The 14,251-nt window shown below is 42.3% G+C and overlaps 1 protein-coding gene across 2 annotated transcripts in view; it reads right to left on the bottom strand.

Annotated features, from left to right (window-relative positions):
• LCP1 (lymphocyte cytosolic protein 1) overlaps window positions 1-14,251 on the bottom strand; it is a 55,530-nt gene that overhangs the window by 31,415 nt on the left and 9,864 nt on the right. For both annotated transcript variants that reach the window (XM_073795210.1, XM_019936554.3), the window contains exons 2-5: window positions 4,684-4,772; window positions 3,912-4,075; window positions 3,625-3,754; window positions 1,590-1,722 (exon numbers count right to left, since the gene is read on the bottom strand). In XM_073795210.1, the coding sequence (XP_073651311.1) occupies window positions 1,590-1,722; window positions 3,625-3,754; window positions 3,912-4,075; window positions 4,684-4,747 (491 nt within the window). In that variant the 5' untranslated portion in view covers window positions 4,748-4,772. The remainder of the gene's footprint in view (window positions 1-1,589; window positions 1,723-3,624; window positions 3,755-3,911; window positions 4,076-4,683; window positions 4,773-14,251) is intronic.

The raw sequence follows: 14,251 nt of genomic DNA, 5'->3' as shown, positions 1-14,251 counted from the left end.
CAAAGAATAATAAACTTGAAAGTGACTATTTCTTTTTTTAATAAGAGAAATCAACATTAACTTTTTTTCTAACAATTTTTAGGCATATAGATGCTTAAATAAAGATGTATTTCCACAACTTTGCTCTGCGTGTGCGTGTGTGTGTGTGTGTGTGTGTGTGTGTGTGTGTACATATATTTAAATAAAAGGCACTTTATTGCAATTTAGGCAAAACAAACCCCTAAATCATTATTTGAAAAATATGAAACTCTAGTGAACTAGAAGCTCTGGGAAACAGTAGGAGAGAGGGGTGGCTTAAAAAAGTATACGCTATCCCTGCCCTTGAAAAGCTTAGAGTCAAATTACAGAGACAAAATATATGGATATGAAAATTTACATAACAGTCCAAAGCAGAACATTATAATGGCTCCCAAAGTACTACAAACAGTATGTGCTTTAAGAATTCAGTGAAGGGAGAGATTGGTAGGAGGTTTACAGTAAATGGATTTGTGTAGGAGGAGAGGGTGGGGAAGGACATTCTTAAAAAGGAAAATAAAAGGCAAAGCCAGAGTCGCAAGTTGTAAGCAGGGCGTGTATGGGGAAGAGTGAGTATGGTTGATGAAGCATCCAATCATTCCTACAACCCTTCACTCGTGCCCTGGGCTGGGTACCTGAGTCATGGGGGTCTTGGGAGGTACAACTAGAAAGAGATTGAGGGAAGACCAGGGGGTGGTCTTAAAGAGTCAGGACCTAAAGAGTCAGGACCTGAACATGCAGGTTAGGCTTCTGATGTCTTTTTTCAGCCGTTGAACTTTTGAAAAATAAAATCTCATGGTGAGCTCTAATAAACAAAATACCGAGAGTGGAATTGCTCTGGTCAGAGCAGAGGAGGGGTAGGAGGCTCAAAGTCTTGCCCACACATCTTTCCCTTCAATTCCCGAGCCCACCTGAGATCGGGCCTTTCAAGCCTCCTCATTCATGCCACATCTTACAATGACAGAGAGGCTGCCAAAGCAAGAGCCACAGAGGCATCTTCAAAGGCACCATCCTGCGTTGCCCAACCGTGCTGAGAGGGCTCCCATGCATAGAATACATCCCTCCTTTTCCAAGCGCCTGCAGCATTTGTGCACCACTCAATAGTTCTTTTTTTTTTTCACACAACATATATTTAGTTCATAATAGTAGTTCAACATAATAGTTCTTTTGCTTGAGGATTTGCATTGGATGCTTCAATTATCATGCTGCTATTATCATTTAATTCTATCATTCAATGTACTCTCACAGCAGGCCATGCTCAGATGAAGCAAAATGACATATAGTCCAAAAATAATTGATTTTGATCTTGTGTTACTCTATCTCTATGTTCATGTTTGTCTCTGTGCTGTGCATACCTCTCCTCCACCCAAGTGATGGTAGTTTTACATGTCTCATTATAAGCTGCTTTTGAAATCAGTTTGCTCTCCTGAACCTGCCACGTGAAAGTCTGGAAAAGCATTTCAGATCCAGCTGAGTACCAGAGGAAGTGAGCCTAAAGATAAATGCAGTGAATTGCTGGTATTCCAGAAAATTCTAGGGAAACCTTCGGAAGCCAAGAAGGTTGTGTTATTTACCAAAGCACAATGCCATCTCCAACAGCGCTGAAGAGATCATTGGTGTTTGGATTCATTGGGATGACATGCCGACAGTCGGGGTCACTTTCCAGGGCTATGTTTATCCAGTTGACAAAGGCATACTTCTCTTCCTCTGCAAGTAAATGATTAATATGACTTATTTGCAAAGTGAAAATCTGATACAAACAAAATTATACACATGGATCTTAGATTCTTGTGCCCAGGAGAGACATTGTGCGGCTAATCTTATCCATTATCCTATCATCTCACATTTATTGACATTTAAAAATCTCAAATGATTGGGGAAATAGGCACAGAATCTCTGTTCACTCCAATCATAAAACATATATATAGCAAGCAGATTTAGAAGGTACATATATGCAAATATATTATATTTAGAGGTAAATACATAGGGACTTCCCTGGTGGCACCGTGGTTAAGACTCCGCGCTCCCAATGCAGGGGGCCCAGGTTCAATACCTGGTCAGGGAACTAGATCCCACACGCATGCCACAACTAAGGAGCCCATGTGCCACAACTAAGGAGCCCACCTGCGGCAACTAAGACCCGGCACAACCAAATAAATAAATATTAAAAAAATAAAGACATATCTTTTTTAAAAAGAAGTAAATATATACATATCTGTATTTTATACATGTAAATATATATAAATAATTAAATGTTTATTTATATTTATATACAATTTAAATGTGAATGTGGTTTAATGCTTAGCTCTAGCTCTGCTGATGTAAATGTGGGATGATCACAGGCGATCTCTGCAATATCTCTGAGCTTCTTTATACAATTACAGGTAACCCCACTTTTTGAAACTTGCTGTAGGCCAAAAGAGCTACATTAGTACCTGTTTCCGTTAACCAAAAGAAATCCGAAGAGGATTTTTGCTTTTACGAGAAAAGGTTAAAAGTAAAAATAGCTCTCCGTGTTTGTTTTGCAGTGTTTGTTTTACAGAGGCGGTGGGCACCCCTAGCAGGGAGAGTGGCCCTGCCCAGCTCCTTCCCGGGGAACTACACTCCGCACCTCAGCATCGAGCGGCCATTGTTTTGAACTGTGTCTGTGAGCATCTGTCTCATCTCAACTTATTCTGTGCATTCCATTAGCAAGGTATGTCCTAAGGTAACTGCTTCTTTGCTTTACGCCATTTCAGTTTATGAAAGGTTTCATAGGAGCACTCTACTTTCAGGTAGCAGGGGAAAACTGTATAATGAAATTGCTATGAAATGAAATCATTTGTGATACGTTATTTCTTTCCTATCAGTAAAGCTGCCAGAAGTTGATTTTAGAGATGTTAATAAAGCCTCAAGTTATGCCTTACAGCCCAGCACCGTGTTTCCCAAATTGCATGTCACTGAAAAAAAGAGTCCCTCAGAAGAATCCTAAGTCACACAAGTTTGGGAAACATCGCACAGCATTTTATTGACTTGGAGATTCCTAACGCACGTTTACGTAGTAAGAGGCTGTGAAATTTTCTTCGCAATTAAGAATCGTACTTAACCATGAGCTGATCTTTAAGATCAACTAATGTTTTGGAGACCTCAGTTTGGGAATTATTGGATTACTGTACTGTTCCGGAGAAGTTTCCATGAAGGCTGCTGGATGGCAGCCTTCAGAATAAATATACAACTTTCCTTCAAATCAATGAAAACACGGCTTTTTTTTGACCGCTCAGCAGGCATTTTGGAGGTAGAAGCTTGAGCAGCTCTTTTTCTCCAGAAGATTTACAAAGGAATTTTGGCAGCCTTTAATGTACTTTTTAAAGGCTGATGAGATTATTTGGTATCGGACCCTACCTGGAGCCAGAACTGCTGGCCTACTTATACATGGGAAAATAGGCAGTAGTCAATAAACTCATGTTGACATCTGTCTTTCTTTGTACCCCTTAGGTTTGAATACTGAGTTTGGAATCTGTAACCCCAGAAGACGTGGATCCTTCTGACGTGGTTCTGTCTCCCTCCGCCCTCAGCTCATCCCAACACTCTCTCCACCTCAGCTTCCCCGCCCCACACTGGTACACATACCTGAATAGGAGTGTTGGGTCCCAACACTAGATTGCTCTGAAGTACCCCCAATCGCACAAATCCCTTCCTTCTTATTGATTGCTTTTCTAAAGGTCTTGGCAACGTCTGTGCTTTTCAGGCCAAGAAAAACCTGCAAAAACATAATTTATCTTTAGAAACCCCATCTGTGATTGAGAAAACCATAAAGGAAAGAATAAGCAATGTTGAAGCAAGGAGGGTAGGAATGTATTTCTGGACGTTTTCCGAATTGAACTCCCACATTTCAAATGCATCTCCTTGGATCTCACCTTGATAAACTCATCAAAGCTGATCTTCCCATCCTTGTCCAGGTCACCTGTAGCCATCATGTTTTCTATAATTTCTCTCACTCTGTACCCAGGCAGAGGCAAGCAGGCAGCCTTGAACAAATCATTCAGCTCATTGCAGGTGATGTACCCATTGCCATCAGAATCTGTAAGGCAAACAGGGAGCTGAAGGTTTGGGGCGATTTGGGTCACAGCATGAAGAGAGGTGAGAGTAGGCTGGATTGGAGGGGACCGGGCAGGAGAGGTAGTCATTCAGGGGTTGTGGCCTGACCCCATGCAAAGTCAGAATCTCACAAGAGGCCTGTTGCTATTGGATATGGGCATTAGCATCACTTCCAACATCCAAGAGTCATAATTTCAAAACAGAGGTTCTGACAGCTGAATCTGAAGAGACTCTCATAGAAACAGATGCGAAAATAAATCACAGGTTTGGGGCTACAGAGTAAGAATAAGTATGGAATACTAGGAAAACAAAGGAAACCAAAGAAAGCAGACAAGCCATGAAAGATGAGACTTAGTTGGCCATTACCAGGAAAGGCTACAGATGACAAAGGGCCCATATTCCATGTTTAGATAGAGAAAGAAGTAATCTTCTTGAAGAACAGCTTTCAAAAATGTTTCCCAGCTCCTCTAACCAATACCACTGTATTCCTGTCCCTTCTGCTATTTTGCTCATGTTACCAGTCACCGCATCTGTCCCAAAGCTACTAAAAAAGAAGAGAATTGTGTGACTTGAGGTATCAGGTTTACTTACCAACTTTGGCAAAAGCTTCTCTGAGCTCCATCATTTCTTCATCAGATACCGATCCTCTGGCCATTTTTTTATTGCTTTAGGCAACAGATCTGCAGAGAGGGGACAACATAGGGAGTGGTTGATGTGTATCTTCTTAAAATACAACACTGAGAAGCAATTCTCATTTATTAAGTAAAGAAATATTCCTCTGCATCCATCATGACTTATAATTATCTTCCCAAAATGTAAGAAATAGCCTTTTTCTTAACCCTCATTGTGGTGGTCTCCAAAGATGGTCTGCACCAGTCTCTCTCCTCCCTTTGATTCTCTCCTCACATCAGGAGATGGAGTTTATTTCCCTCTCCTTGAATCTGGGCTGATCCTGCGACAGCTTTGACCATTTAGAAGGCTGGAGAAGCCATGTCTGGGGCTGGAAACTTCTGCTTCCTGCCTTTTGGAATTCTCCCTCCTTCTGGAATGCTCATCCTTGGGCTGTTCCCTCTTGGAACATAACTGCTGTGCTGTGAGATGTCTAAGCCACAGGAAGAAGCCACATGAAGTATGAAAACTGGATGCTCTGGTTAACAGTCCCTGCTGTGCCCCCCAGCCGACAGCCAGCATCAACTACCAGCCAGCGGAGTGGGCCATTTTGGACATTCCAGCCCACTTGAGCCCCCAGATGAACACAAGCTCAGCCAACATCACATGAAGCAGAATTGCCCAGAATTCTGAAACCAACAGAACTGAGAGATGGTAAAATGATGGTTGTTTAAAATCACATTTTGGAGTAGTCTGAAACACAGAAATATACAACCAAAACACAACTTTTATATAAATGTCTTTTTAAGAGATATCTTCACGTTCATACTGCAAATGAATAGGTTTGGCCAAGCCAACAGATAAATTTTATAACTTCAAAGGGAGTTATCAAAGTTCTCTAAATATTTAAGAAAAGAGGAAGGGAATCTGACTCGCTAATCATTCATATATGGGAATTTGAGGGACTTTTTAGGTGTTCTCAGAAAGGCTAGTGTTGGCTGAGAAACAATGCTAATGCCTGAGTATTTTCCCTTTCCCTGTGCCTTACGGCTGCCCTCTAGTGGGGAGAAAGAGAATGCAACAGAAAATGGATTATATTCTTGTCTCTAGCTAATTCACACGCCCATGTTTCAAATAGGAGTTCCATTAAAGCTTATAGGATTTCCTGGTGGGGAAGGGATAAGTGGGGTGAGAGTGTGGGAGAAGGGGTACTTCTATGCATAATTATATTTGGGGAATTTTCGTGAAATTACTGATTTTTAAAAATATTTAAAATTTGTGACTGGATACTGTTTTTTTTTGTTTTTTTTGTTGTTGTTGTTTTTTGTTTTTGCGGTACGCGGGCCTCTCTCTGCTGTGGCCTCTCCCGTTACGGAGCACTGGCTCCAGACGCGCAGGCTCAGCGGCCACGGCTCACGGACCCAGCCGCTCCGCGGCATGTGGGATCTTCCCGGACCGGGGCACGAACCCGCGTCCCCTGCATCAGCAGGCGGACTCTCAACCACTGCGCCACCAGGGAAGCCCTGGATACTGTTTTAAATGGATTTCCTTTTCTATATTTGCACATCATTTTATAGTGCTGTACTTGTTCTCAGTGACAATGAACAACCACACATGAAAGGGAACAGTTTCAGCACTTAAACCTGTTGGCCAGAAATGCGTTATGCTCAATTTTGCAAGTCCTCATCCATTATCCACCAACTCACTATCCTGCCACATACCATTTATCACGTGTATCAGTAGTTTCAAACTTTTGTTTTCCTAAGCAACCCTCTGTGAATAGAAACCTTACATGTAAATAACAGCGAACAAATAAAAATAACTCTGGGGAGGGATAAATTAGGAGTTTGGGATTAACTGATACACACTACTATATATAAAATAGATAAACAACAAGGACCTATTGTATAGCACAGGGAACTATATTCAGTATCTTGCAATAACCTCTAATGGAAAAGAATCTGAAAAAGAATAGATATTTATATATGTATAACTGAATCACTTTGCTGTACATCTGAAACTAATACAACATTGTAAATCAACTATACTTCAATTAAAAAAAAAAAAACAACTCTGAAAGCCTTTGGTTGAAAAAGACCCTGAAGGTCACCTTACCTCCACTATCCCACCTCCTTCTCCTTGTCATCTATGCATGGTGGGAATTCCAGGGAGCATGATTTTAAAATCGTGGAATTACATATATTGTTATTATTTCAATTCCTTTAAAAATATCTTTTATTATCAATAAAGATTTATTGTATTATTATTTACCTTATATCTAAAAATGTACTGGTCCATTGGCTTCTCTGATGGAAGGCAGAAACTGTCGAGGGCTTAACTCACACATCCCAATAACCCTCAAGAGGCAGCTACTGGCTTTCTGACTTTCTTGCCTTCACTTCCTTTCCTTCCTTTTTTGTCTGTCTGTTTCTCTGTCTCTCTCCCTCCCCCGCTTCCCTCCTTTCTTCTTTCCTTCTTTCTTTTCTTTCTTTTTTTTTGTTTCCTTTCTTTTTTTTTTTTTAAATCAAGCCTTGTTCCGAAAACAATCTGAGCCCAGTTACAAAGATCTAACCAAACCTAAGAAGTAAACCAATAAAATCATGTGATCAGGGAGAAGGAGTAATTAGCTTAGGTGAAATAAGAGGACAGCAAGCAAGAGTTTGCATATTTCAAACACATGGTCAGGACTGAACGTTTTGCTAGAAGTACGCTGAAAATCTAGCTCTGAGTTCTAGAGATGCTCAATGAAGAAAGGACGTATCCGTTACATAATTCACTCTATTTACATAAGACAAACCACTCTTCTTAGGGCAGGAGAACTGAGGTCTGAGAGCAATGTCTTCACCTAGGCCTGGAGAAGAGGACACTTGTGGGATGTAGTAAACGCAAGTTTTATGTTTCTTATAATGTTGCTCAAGGAAGGCTGATGGCATAGGTACATGTAGCCCTACTTTATAGAGCAGGAACCAGAAACTCAGAGAAGATTCATCTTTCAGATCACACAGCCAGGTAGAGGAGCAGCAAGATTCCAGTTCTCAAGTCTTTTCTCCTCTCCCATGCTGTCTATTTACGTTGCTTTGCATTTCTGTTAGACACTCATTCCATCCACCCATTCATTCATTCATTCAGCAATTATTCATTAAGTATATAACATGCCTAGCTTATGGGAGATTAAAAAAACTATAATATGAAGTCTCTATTCAGGTGTTCTAGCTCAGGAAGCTATTGCTTTCACGTGTTAAGAAATCAAAGCTTGGGACTTCCCTGGTGGCGCAGTGGTTGAGAGTCCGCCTGCTGATACAGGGGACACGTGTTCGTGCCCCGGTCCGGGAAGATCCCACATGCCGCGGAGCGGCTAGGCCCGTGAGCCATGGCCGCTGAGCCTGCGCGTCCGGAGCCTGTGCTCCGCAACGGGAGAGGCCACAACAGTGAGAGGCCCGCGTACCGCAAAAAAAAAAAAAAGAGAATGAATGGGATCTCCGAATCTAAACTTGGCCTATCCTTTGACGTAAGAGTTTTAGATTTGAGAGCACTGTGAGACCCTGGTGAGAAATATATGTAAAGGCAGGGAATGAGACTGTATTTTAAGGATCAAGGGCAGGACCAGGGAAGAAAGGAAAGAATTACAGTGTTGGGTAAGAAAGAAAATCTCAAGATCATGGTACAGTAAAAAAGCAGAGAAAATATTTTAGAATAAAAATTGCAGGGCCCATTCAAATAAAAGACCTAGGAAGGGAAAGTAGGGTTATTTTAAAACGATGTGATTTTTAAACCATGGCAGGTAGGACAAGATGAAAAACCTTGAGCATCTGGTAAACCACATTTTTGTAAGAGATTTACATAAATGGGAAGGATCAACTGGGAGAAGCCAAATAGTGAGACAGCCTTCAAATTAAAAAAGTCCAAAACCCTCCAGTGATTTAATAGCTAAAGGAAAAGAGAATAGATTGAATTAATTTAAGAGGTGAATTGGAGAAGAAGGCTTCACCAGCCTAAATTACTCTGATACCGTTTGTTGTTTGTTGCACCCAAACACAAATAGATATGGAGAGAGAATCTCTTTTACCATCAGAGTGAGCTGTAAGTCCTGGAAACACAACCCAACTTTTAGAGACAGAGCAAGCTAAGAAATAATTTAGTACAACTCCCTTATTTTATAAATAAAGAGATTTAAGGTCCAATGAGATGAAATGCTTTGTCTATGTACAAGTCCTCAGAGCACTGCCAGGCTAGGGTTTGCAAATGCAGAGCTGAAAGAGCAGAGCAGGAAAAGGATGGACTGACCATTCACAGGGCCATTAAGATCCAGAACTGAGAACAGACTCTTTAACTAATTGAACGGAATGTGCAAATGACAGCATTTTCACAAAGCAGAGAAGCAGGGAGAGGAGGTAACTGATGGAAAAACATGTGGATCAGACCATTTCTAAGAAGGACATGGCTGGGGCGAGAATCAAATATTAGGTACTTTACACAGTCTATTAATATGGTTACCTGAAAAAAACACCCATTTTAATTCACGCATGTTTGATGGTTTGGGTTATAATATGACTAAGATCCTTAAGGAGAATTGACAAGGGTTTGTTTGCAAATTACCGGCACCGTGTTGGCAGCTGACTCCAGAGAGGTCGCTGCAGTAATGGGACGGGCTGTGGCTTTTGGATACTCCCATCTGGAGCTTAAAAGAAGTGGCTGAGGAAGGCATGTCCCTTTCAGGGCATGAGTGAGCAGTTTCTTGGGCTCTGCTCTACCGCTTCTGCAGTAAGTGTGGCCCTTTTCAATGACTGTATCATCTAACTATGACTCGCCAAGAACCATCTTAAGGTTTTTTGCAAATCAGTGGTGAATTTTGGAACCCCATTTCTGAATCACTGCCCAAGTCATGAATCTAAGAAGACACATCTCAAATCATTCATCTAAGTCACGTCTGGCTAGTTTCTCTGTAAGCACTTACATTTATTAAATCAATGATTATAAAATCCCAGGACATTTGGCCAAAGAAAGTACCAGTTGTTCTTTTTAATAAGATTATTTTTAAAGTCATAAGAAAATCAGATAACCACCAGCTGCAAAAGCCACCAAACCTGTCCATTCCTTTAGGTCAGCCAGTTCTGAGTCTCTGTTTCAAGGAGGCTGGTGTTTTCCAGATGGGTAGTGAAAGAGAATTTCTGAGAATGACTTCTTATAATAAAAGTACCTGACTCAAGTTCCCTGAAATCTGAATGTAGAAACAATCTGCAGGAGTTTACTATAGAGCACAGTGCTGTAGAATTTACAGAAGGAAATGCGTTCTTTGAAATAAATGTAAAAATGTAAGCTGAATTTTCTCTGAGGAGTTTCCTAACTGATAATGAAAAGAAGTAGACAGGTTGATAAAAGGTGACCTGGCAAAATGAAATGGCTCCTGAACTGGCATCATTTCTGAAAGGAGGTAACACTGTGTGGGTTGGTATTTTGATTCGATAGATTGACACCCAATTATATAACTGCTAGGATCAGAGTGGCATCTGTAACATGGCATCACATTGCCAAGGGACTATTTTGAATGTGCCCTACTTTTCCTGCAACTTGACACAGTGGGGAAAGTAAAACTGGAAACTCAGGACCCACATTCCCACCTTTACCTCCTAAGTTCAGTACGTATCCAGGGGAAAATTGTACAACTTCCGAACACCTCACTGAGTAGTGAGTAACCCAAAACAACGTGTCATCTGGAACATCATGAATCCCGTAATCTTTAGCGTTAGACTCTGATGATTAAAGAAGTGAAACATAAAATACTTAGGATTCCGAAGCCAAATAAAATCCCCATAAATGTTTTTTAAAAGCTATCACACTACAGTTAGATAAGGAAGGAGTTTTGCTTTCAGTTAATTCTGTCCGCTTTCTTTTACAAAGTAGAACACTGTGCAGAGGCGGGGTGGTGGTGGTGATAGCTTACTATGCATGCTGGGGATACAATTTCTCTGTGGATACAGATATTCCAAACTTTCACACAAGGGACGATTCTCAAAATGTATTTTAAAAGTGCCTTTGTTTTTAAGAACCAAATAATTATAAATGTCCTCAAATACAGATGGCCACTTAAGGGGGCTCCTATGAATTCTTCTGTCAAGTCAAAATCTCTTTGAGATTGTCTTTTCTCTCCCTGCAGATACACTGATTCTCCCAAGGCTGCTGCAGAGGGGAGAATTCTCTCTGCACTCCTGGAAGGCTATTCCCAGCACAGGCTCAGCAGCTTGCTGTCTATCTCAGGGGATGAAAACACCCCCCCAAGGAAGCCAGCAGCACTGATTACTCCAAACCTGATGTTTCTCTGGGGGTCTCTGTGGTTTGATCACTCAGTTGAGGGGCTTCTGAAGCTGTATTAGCACGGCACACGGAGCCCTACTCTGTCCCCAACCAAGGAGTGTCCAGCTCCCTGCTTTCTCCCCCAGCACCCCCCGATGTCTGTTTTCTACCAAGCTATCCAACCCCATTAAGGAAGGGACACAGAGCAAACCTCTTGCAAGCAAAGGGGATGCTCCAGGCTGGGGTTGGGGAGACCCTCATTGCCTTGGCCTCTCTCTCCTTCCCTGGGCTGTACAGTGATATTCCTGGCGTTCATGTCTAGACCCTTCATTTCACATGCAGCCACTAGGACTTAAGATCCAGACCTCCCCTACTGAAAGCTCAGGGGACCCCAAAGATTATTTGAAAATAATCTTTTCAAAAAGCTGAATATTATTATGGGCCAGTTGATTATCCACTGTGACACCATTACCCCAATATCAGACGTCATTCATTCATTCATTCACTCCACCTAGAAGTCTAAGTGCAAAGCACTGCCCTGGTTGCTGGGCTACAAGCAAGGGGGCCACGAAGACTGGGGCTTCATGACACCCACCGTTAAACATCAAGTTTCAAATGCAACACAGAGATTACAGCTCACTTACTGCAAAATGGTTATAGAGTGAAGAGGTTCTGAAGATCAAATATGAACAGGTGGAAAGGCTAAACACAGGGCAGTGGTGGGAGGAGGGGCAGGGAAGAGATCAGATAAGAGTAAGAAATTAGCACAGAAGCTTTTCAAAAAATAAAATATCAAACAACTCAATCAGCCCATGCAATACAAGTAATCAGATCATTTATACACATGGACATCTCCAAGGAAATCAGAATAAAATAACGAGCAGGGGGCAGAAGAGAGAGCCTGGGGGTCGGGAGACCCAGGATGCTACCTGTCTATGTAACGTCAGACTCCACTTAACCTCTCTGGGCCTCAGTTTCCTCATTTGTAAATTGAGAGATGAAGTCCCTTCCACGTTAAACGTTCCAAAAGTCTGTTCACTAGCTGACAAGTTTATGTACAAGTTAGAGCCAGGGTAAGGTGTATTTCAAATGAGCCTAGAAATAGGGTCAGGGGCCATCAGGAGCTGTGACCATGGCCTGAAGCAGCTTCTGGGGAGATACCTCCTCGGAAGTGGACCCAGCATCTCCCAGCCCCACCTGCTCTTACCTCAGCAGCAGGCAAAGCTCTGTCCTCATGCATTCTCCTCACTGACCAAGGCAGATGCCCACTGCTCAGCTGCTTGGCTGCTCAGCACAGAGCAGGGAAGTTTCCAGAACGGCACGTGAGATCAGCTTTCTGGGATGTCACTGCGTACATCTTAAGTCCCGCTGCTCCAGTTCGCTCGCTCCTAGTTTCTAGGCAAGACTGCATGCAAACTGCCCCAGAAAGAGAGCCATCTACTATTTTCTCAAAAATATCCAAATAAGGAAACCCTACAACCTCTCTGGTGTCTCATATCCCAACCCTGTAACCTAAATCTTTTCTGATACGATTAAAGCTCCCTCTCTTGGGCTATTCTCAGAGGGAATTACAGAAGCTGCTCAATTCATAAAAATTCTGTCACGTGCGTTGGTGACAGCCGCTGGGTCTTCAAAAAAATTCTTTTAACCTGCTTTGGGAGGCTTTCTCCAAATCTTTAATAGTTTCCTTTGCTATCTTCTGCATCTATGTCAAGTTCCTTAAATGATAACACAATAAAAACAGAGTCACAGAATGTAGAGGTAAAGGCACCAGATTTTCTATCTGGCCACTCTCTTCCTGTCACAGAGGAGTGAAATAACACCCAGGTTAATGGATGTGACCAATGTCACCGAGCTCAGTGGGACTGGAGTCCAAGGCTCCTTATTTCTCCTCTTTCCTTTATAATAAGTTCTCAAACCTAAGAGGGAGTGTTGTTCTTTAAATAAGACCTGCTCAACATATGGTAAAGTATAATTCCCCCATGATTTCAAATATCTTATGAATATAATTTCATGTATATTTCCTACACGTGAAGGAGAACTTAATCTAGGTATTGAGCAGGCAGCATCCAGGTCTGGGCTACAAACAACATGTGCCCAATACTACACACATATCCTATTGGCACCTTCAGGGTTACAATGACCGAGGCAAGGTGAACGGCCTCTGTATTCATCTGTACGTTCATTTTTGACTTTGCAGGAAGGACCTCTGATATTTCTTAGCAACCGAAAAGCAAACCACATTAAAATAACTCACACTGAGGCACAATGTTCTTAAGACAAAACACCAAATTCATAGATGAATATGAAAATGACACCCTTAAAGTTCTGAGATCAGCAAGGTTTCAGACATTCTGTCTTCTGTTGGTTGGGTGGGGCTCTGGGAGTCTTTCCTCCTCTGAGCTCTGGTTCAGACCCCCATGTCCACATCTCCATTTCTTCCAGCAGATTATGAGTTCACAAACTATATGAGATCATCTCACAGCACTGCCTCCTGGCTGGCACGCAGTATAAGTACGTAGGAAATCAGTTGTAGCCATGAACAAACAAACCCATAAACAACCGGTATACAGGGCTTAAGAAGTCTACTATCGAGGACGAACGTATGGACACCAGGGTGGGAGGGCGGGTAGGATGGACTGGGAGACTGGGATCGATGCATGTACACTACTATGTATGAAGTAGATGGCTGGTGAGGGCCTACTGTATAGCACAGGGGGAAAAAAAAGAAGGTACAATCTGTTTGCAGGACATATATTAAGTTAACCTTAAAAGTGCATTCCAGGGCTTCCCTGGTGGCGCAAGTGGTTGGGAGCCCGCCTGCCGATGCAGGGGACACGGGTTCGTGCCCCGGTCTGGGAGGATCCCACATGCCGCGGAGCGGCTGGGCCCGTGAGCCGTGGCCACTGAGCCTGCGCGTCCGGAGCCTGTGCTCCGCAACGGGAGAGGCCACAACAGTGAGAGGCCCGCATACCACAAAAAAAAAAAAAAAAAAAAAAAGTGCATTCCAATATACATTAGGTGCAGACAAACACTATTTGATTCCACTTATACGAGGTACCTAGAATAGTCAAATTCATATAGAGTCAGAAAGTACATTGGTAGATGCCAAGGGCCGGGGGTGGGGGGAATGGGGAGTTAGTGTTTAAAGGGGCCAGAGCTTCAGTTTAGGAAGGTGAAAAATTCGGGAGACGGATGATGGTGAGAGTTGCACAACAATGTGAATGTGCTTAGTGCCACTGAACTGTAGAGTTAAATA

This window comes from Tursiops truncatus, chromosome 18, assembly GCF_011762595.2.
Source record: "Tursiops truncatus isolate mTurTru1 chromosome 18, mTurTru1.mat.Y, whole genome shotgun sequence".
NCBI classification, from domain to species: domain Eukaryota; kingdom Metazoa; phylum Chordata; class Mammalia; order Artiodactyla; family Delphinidae; genus Tursiops; species Tursiops truncatus.
Note: the sequence above shows the minus strand (reverse complement) of the source record. Positions and strands in the feature narration are given on the sequence as shown.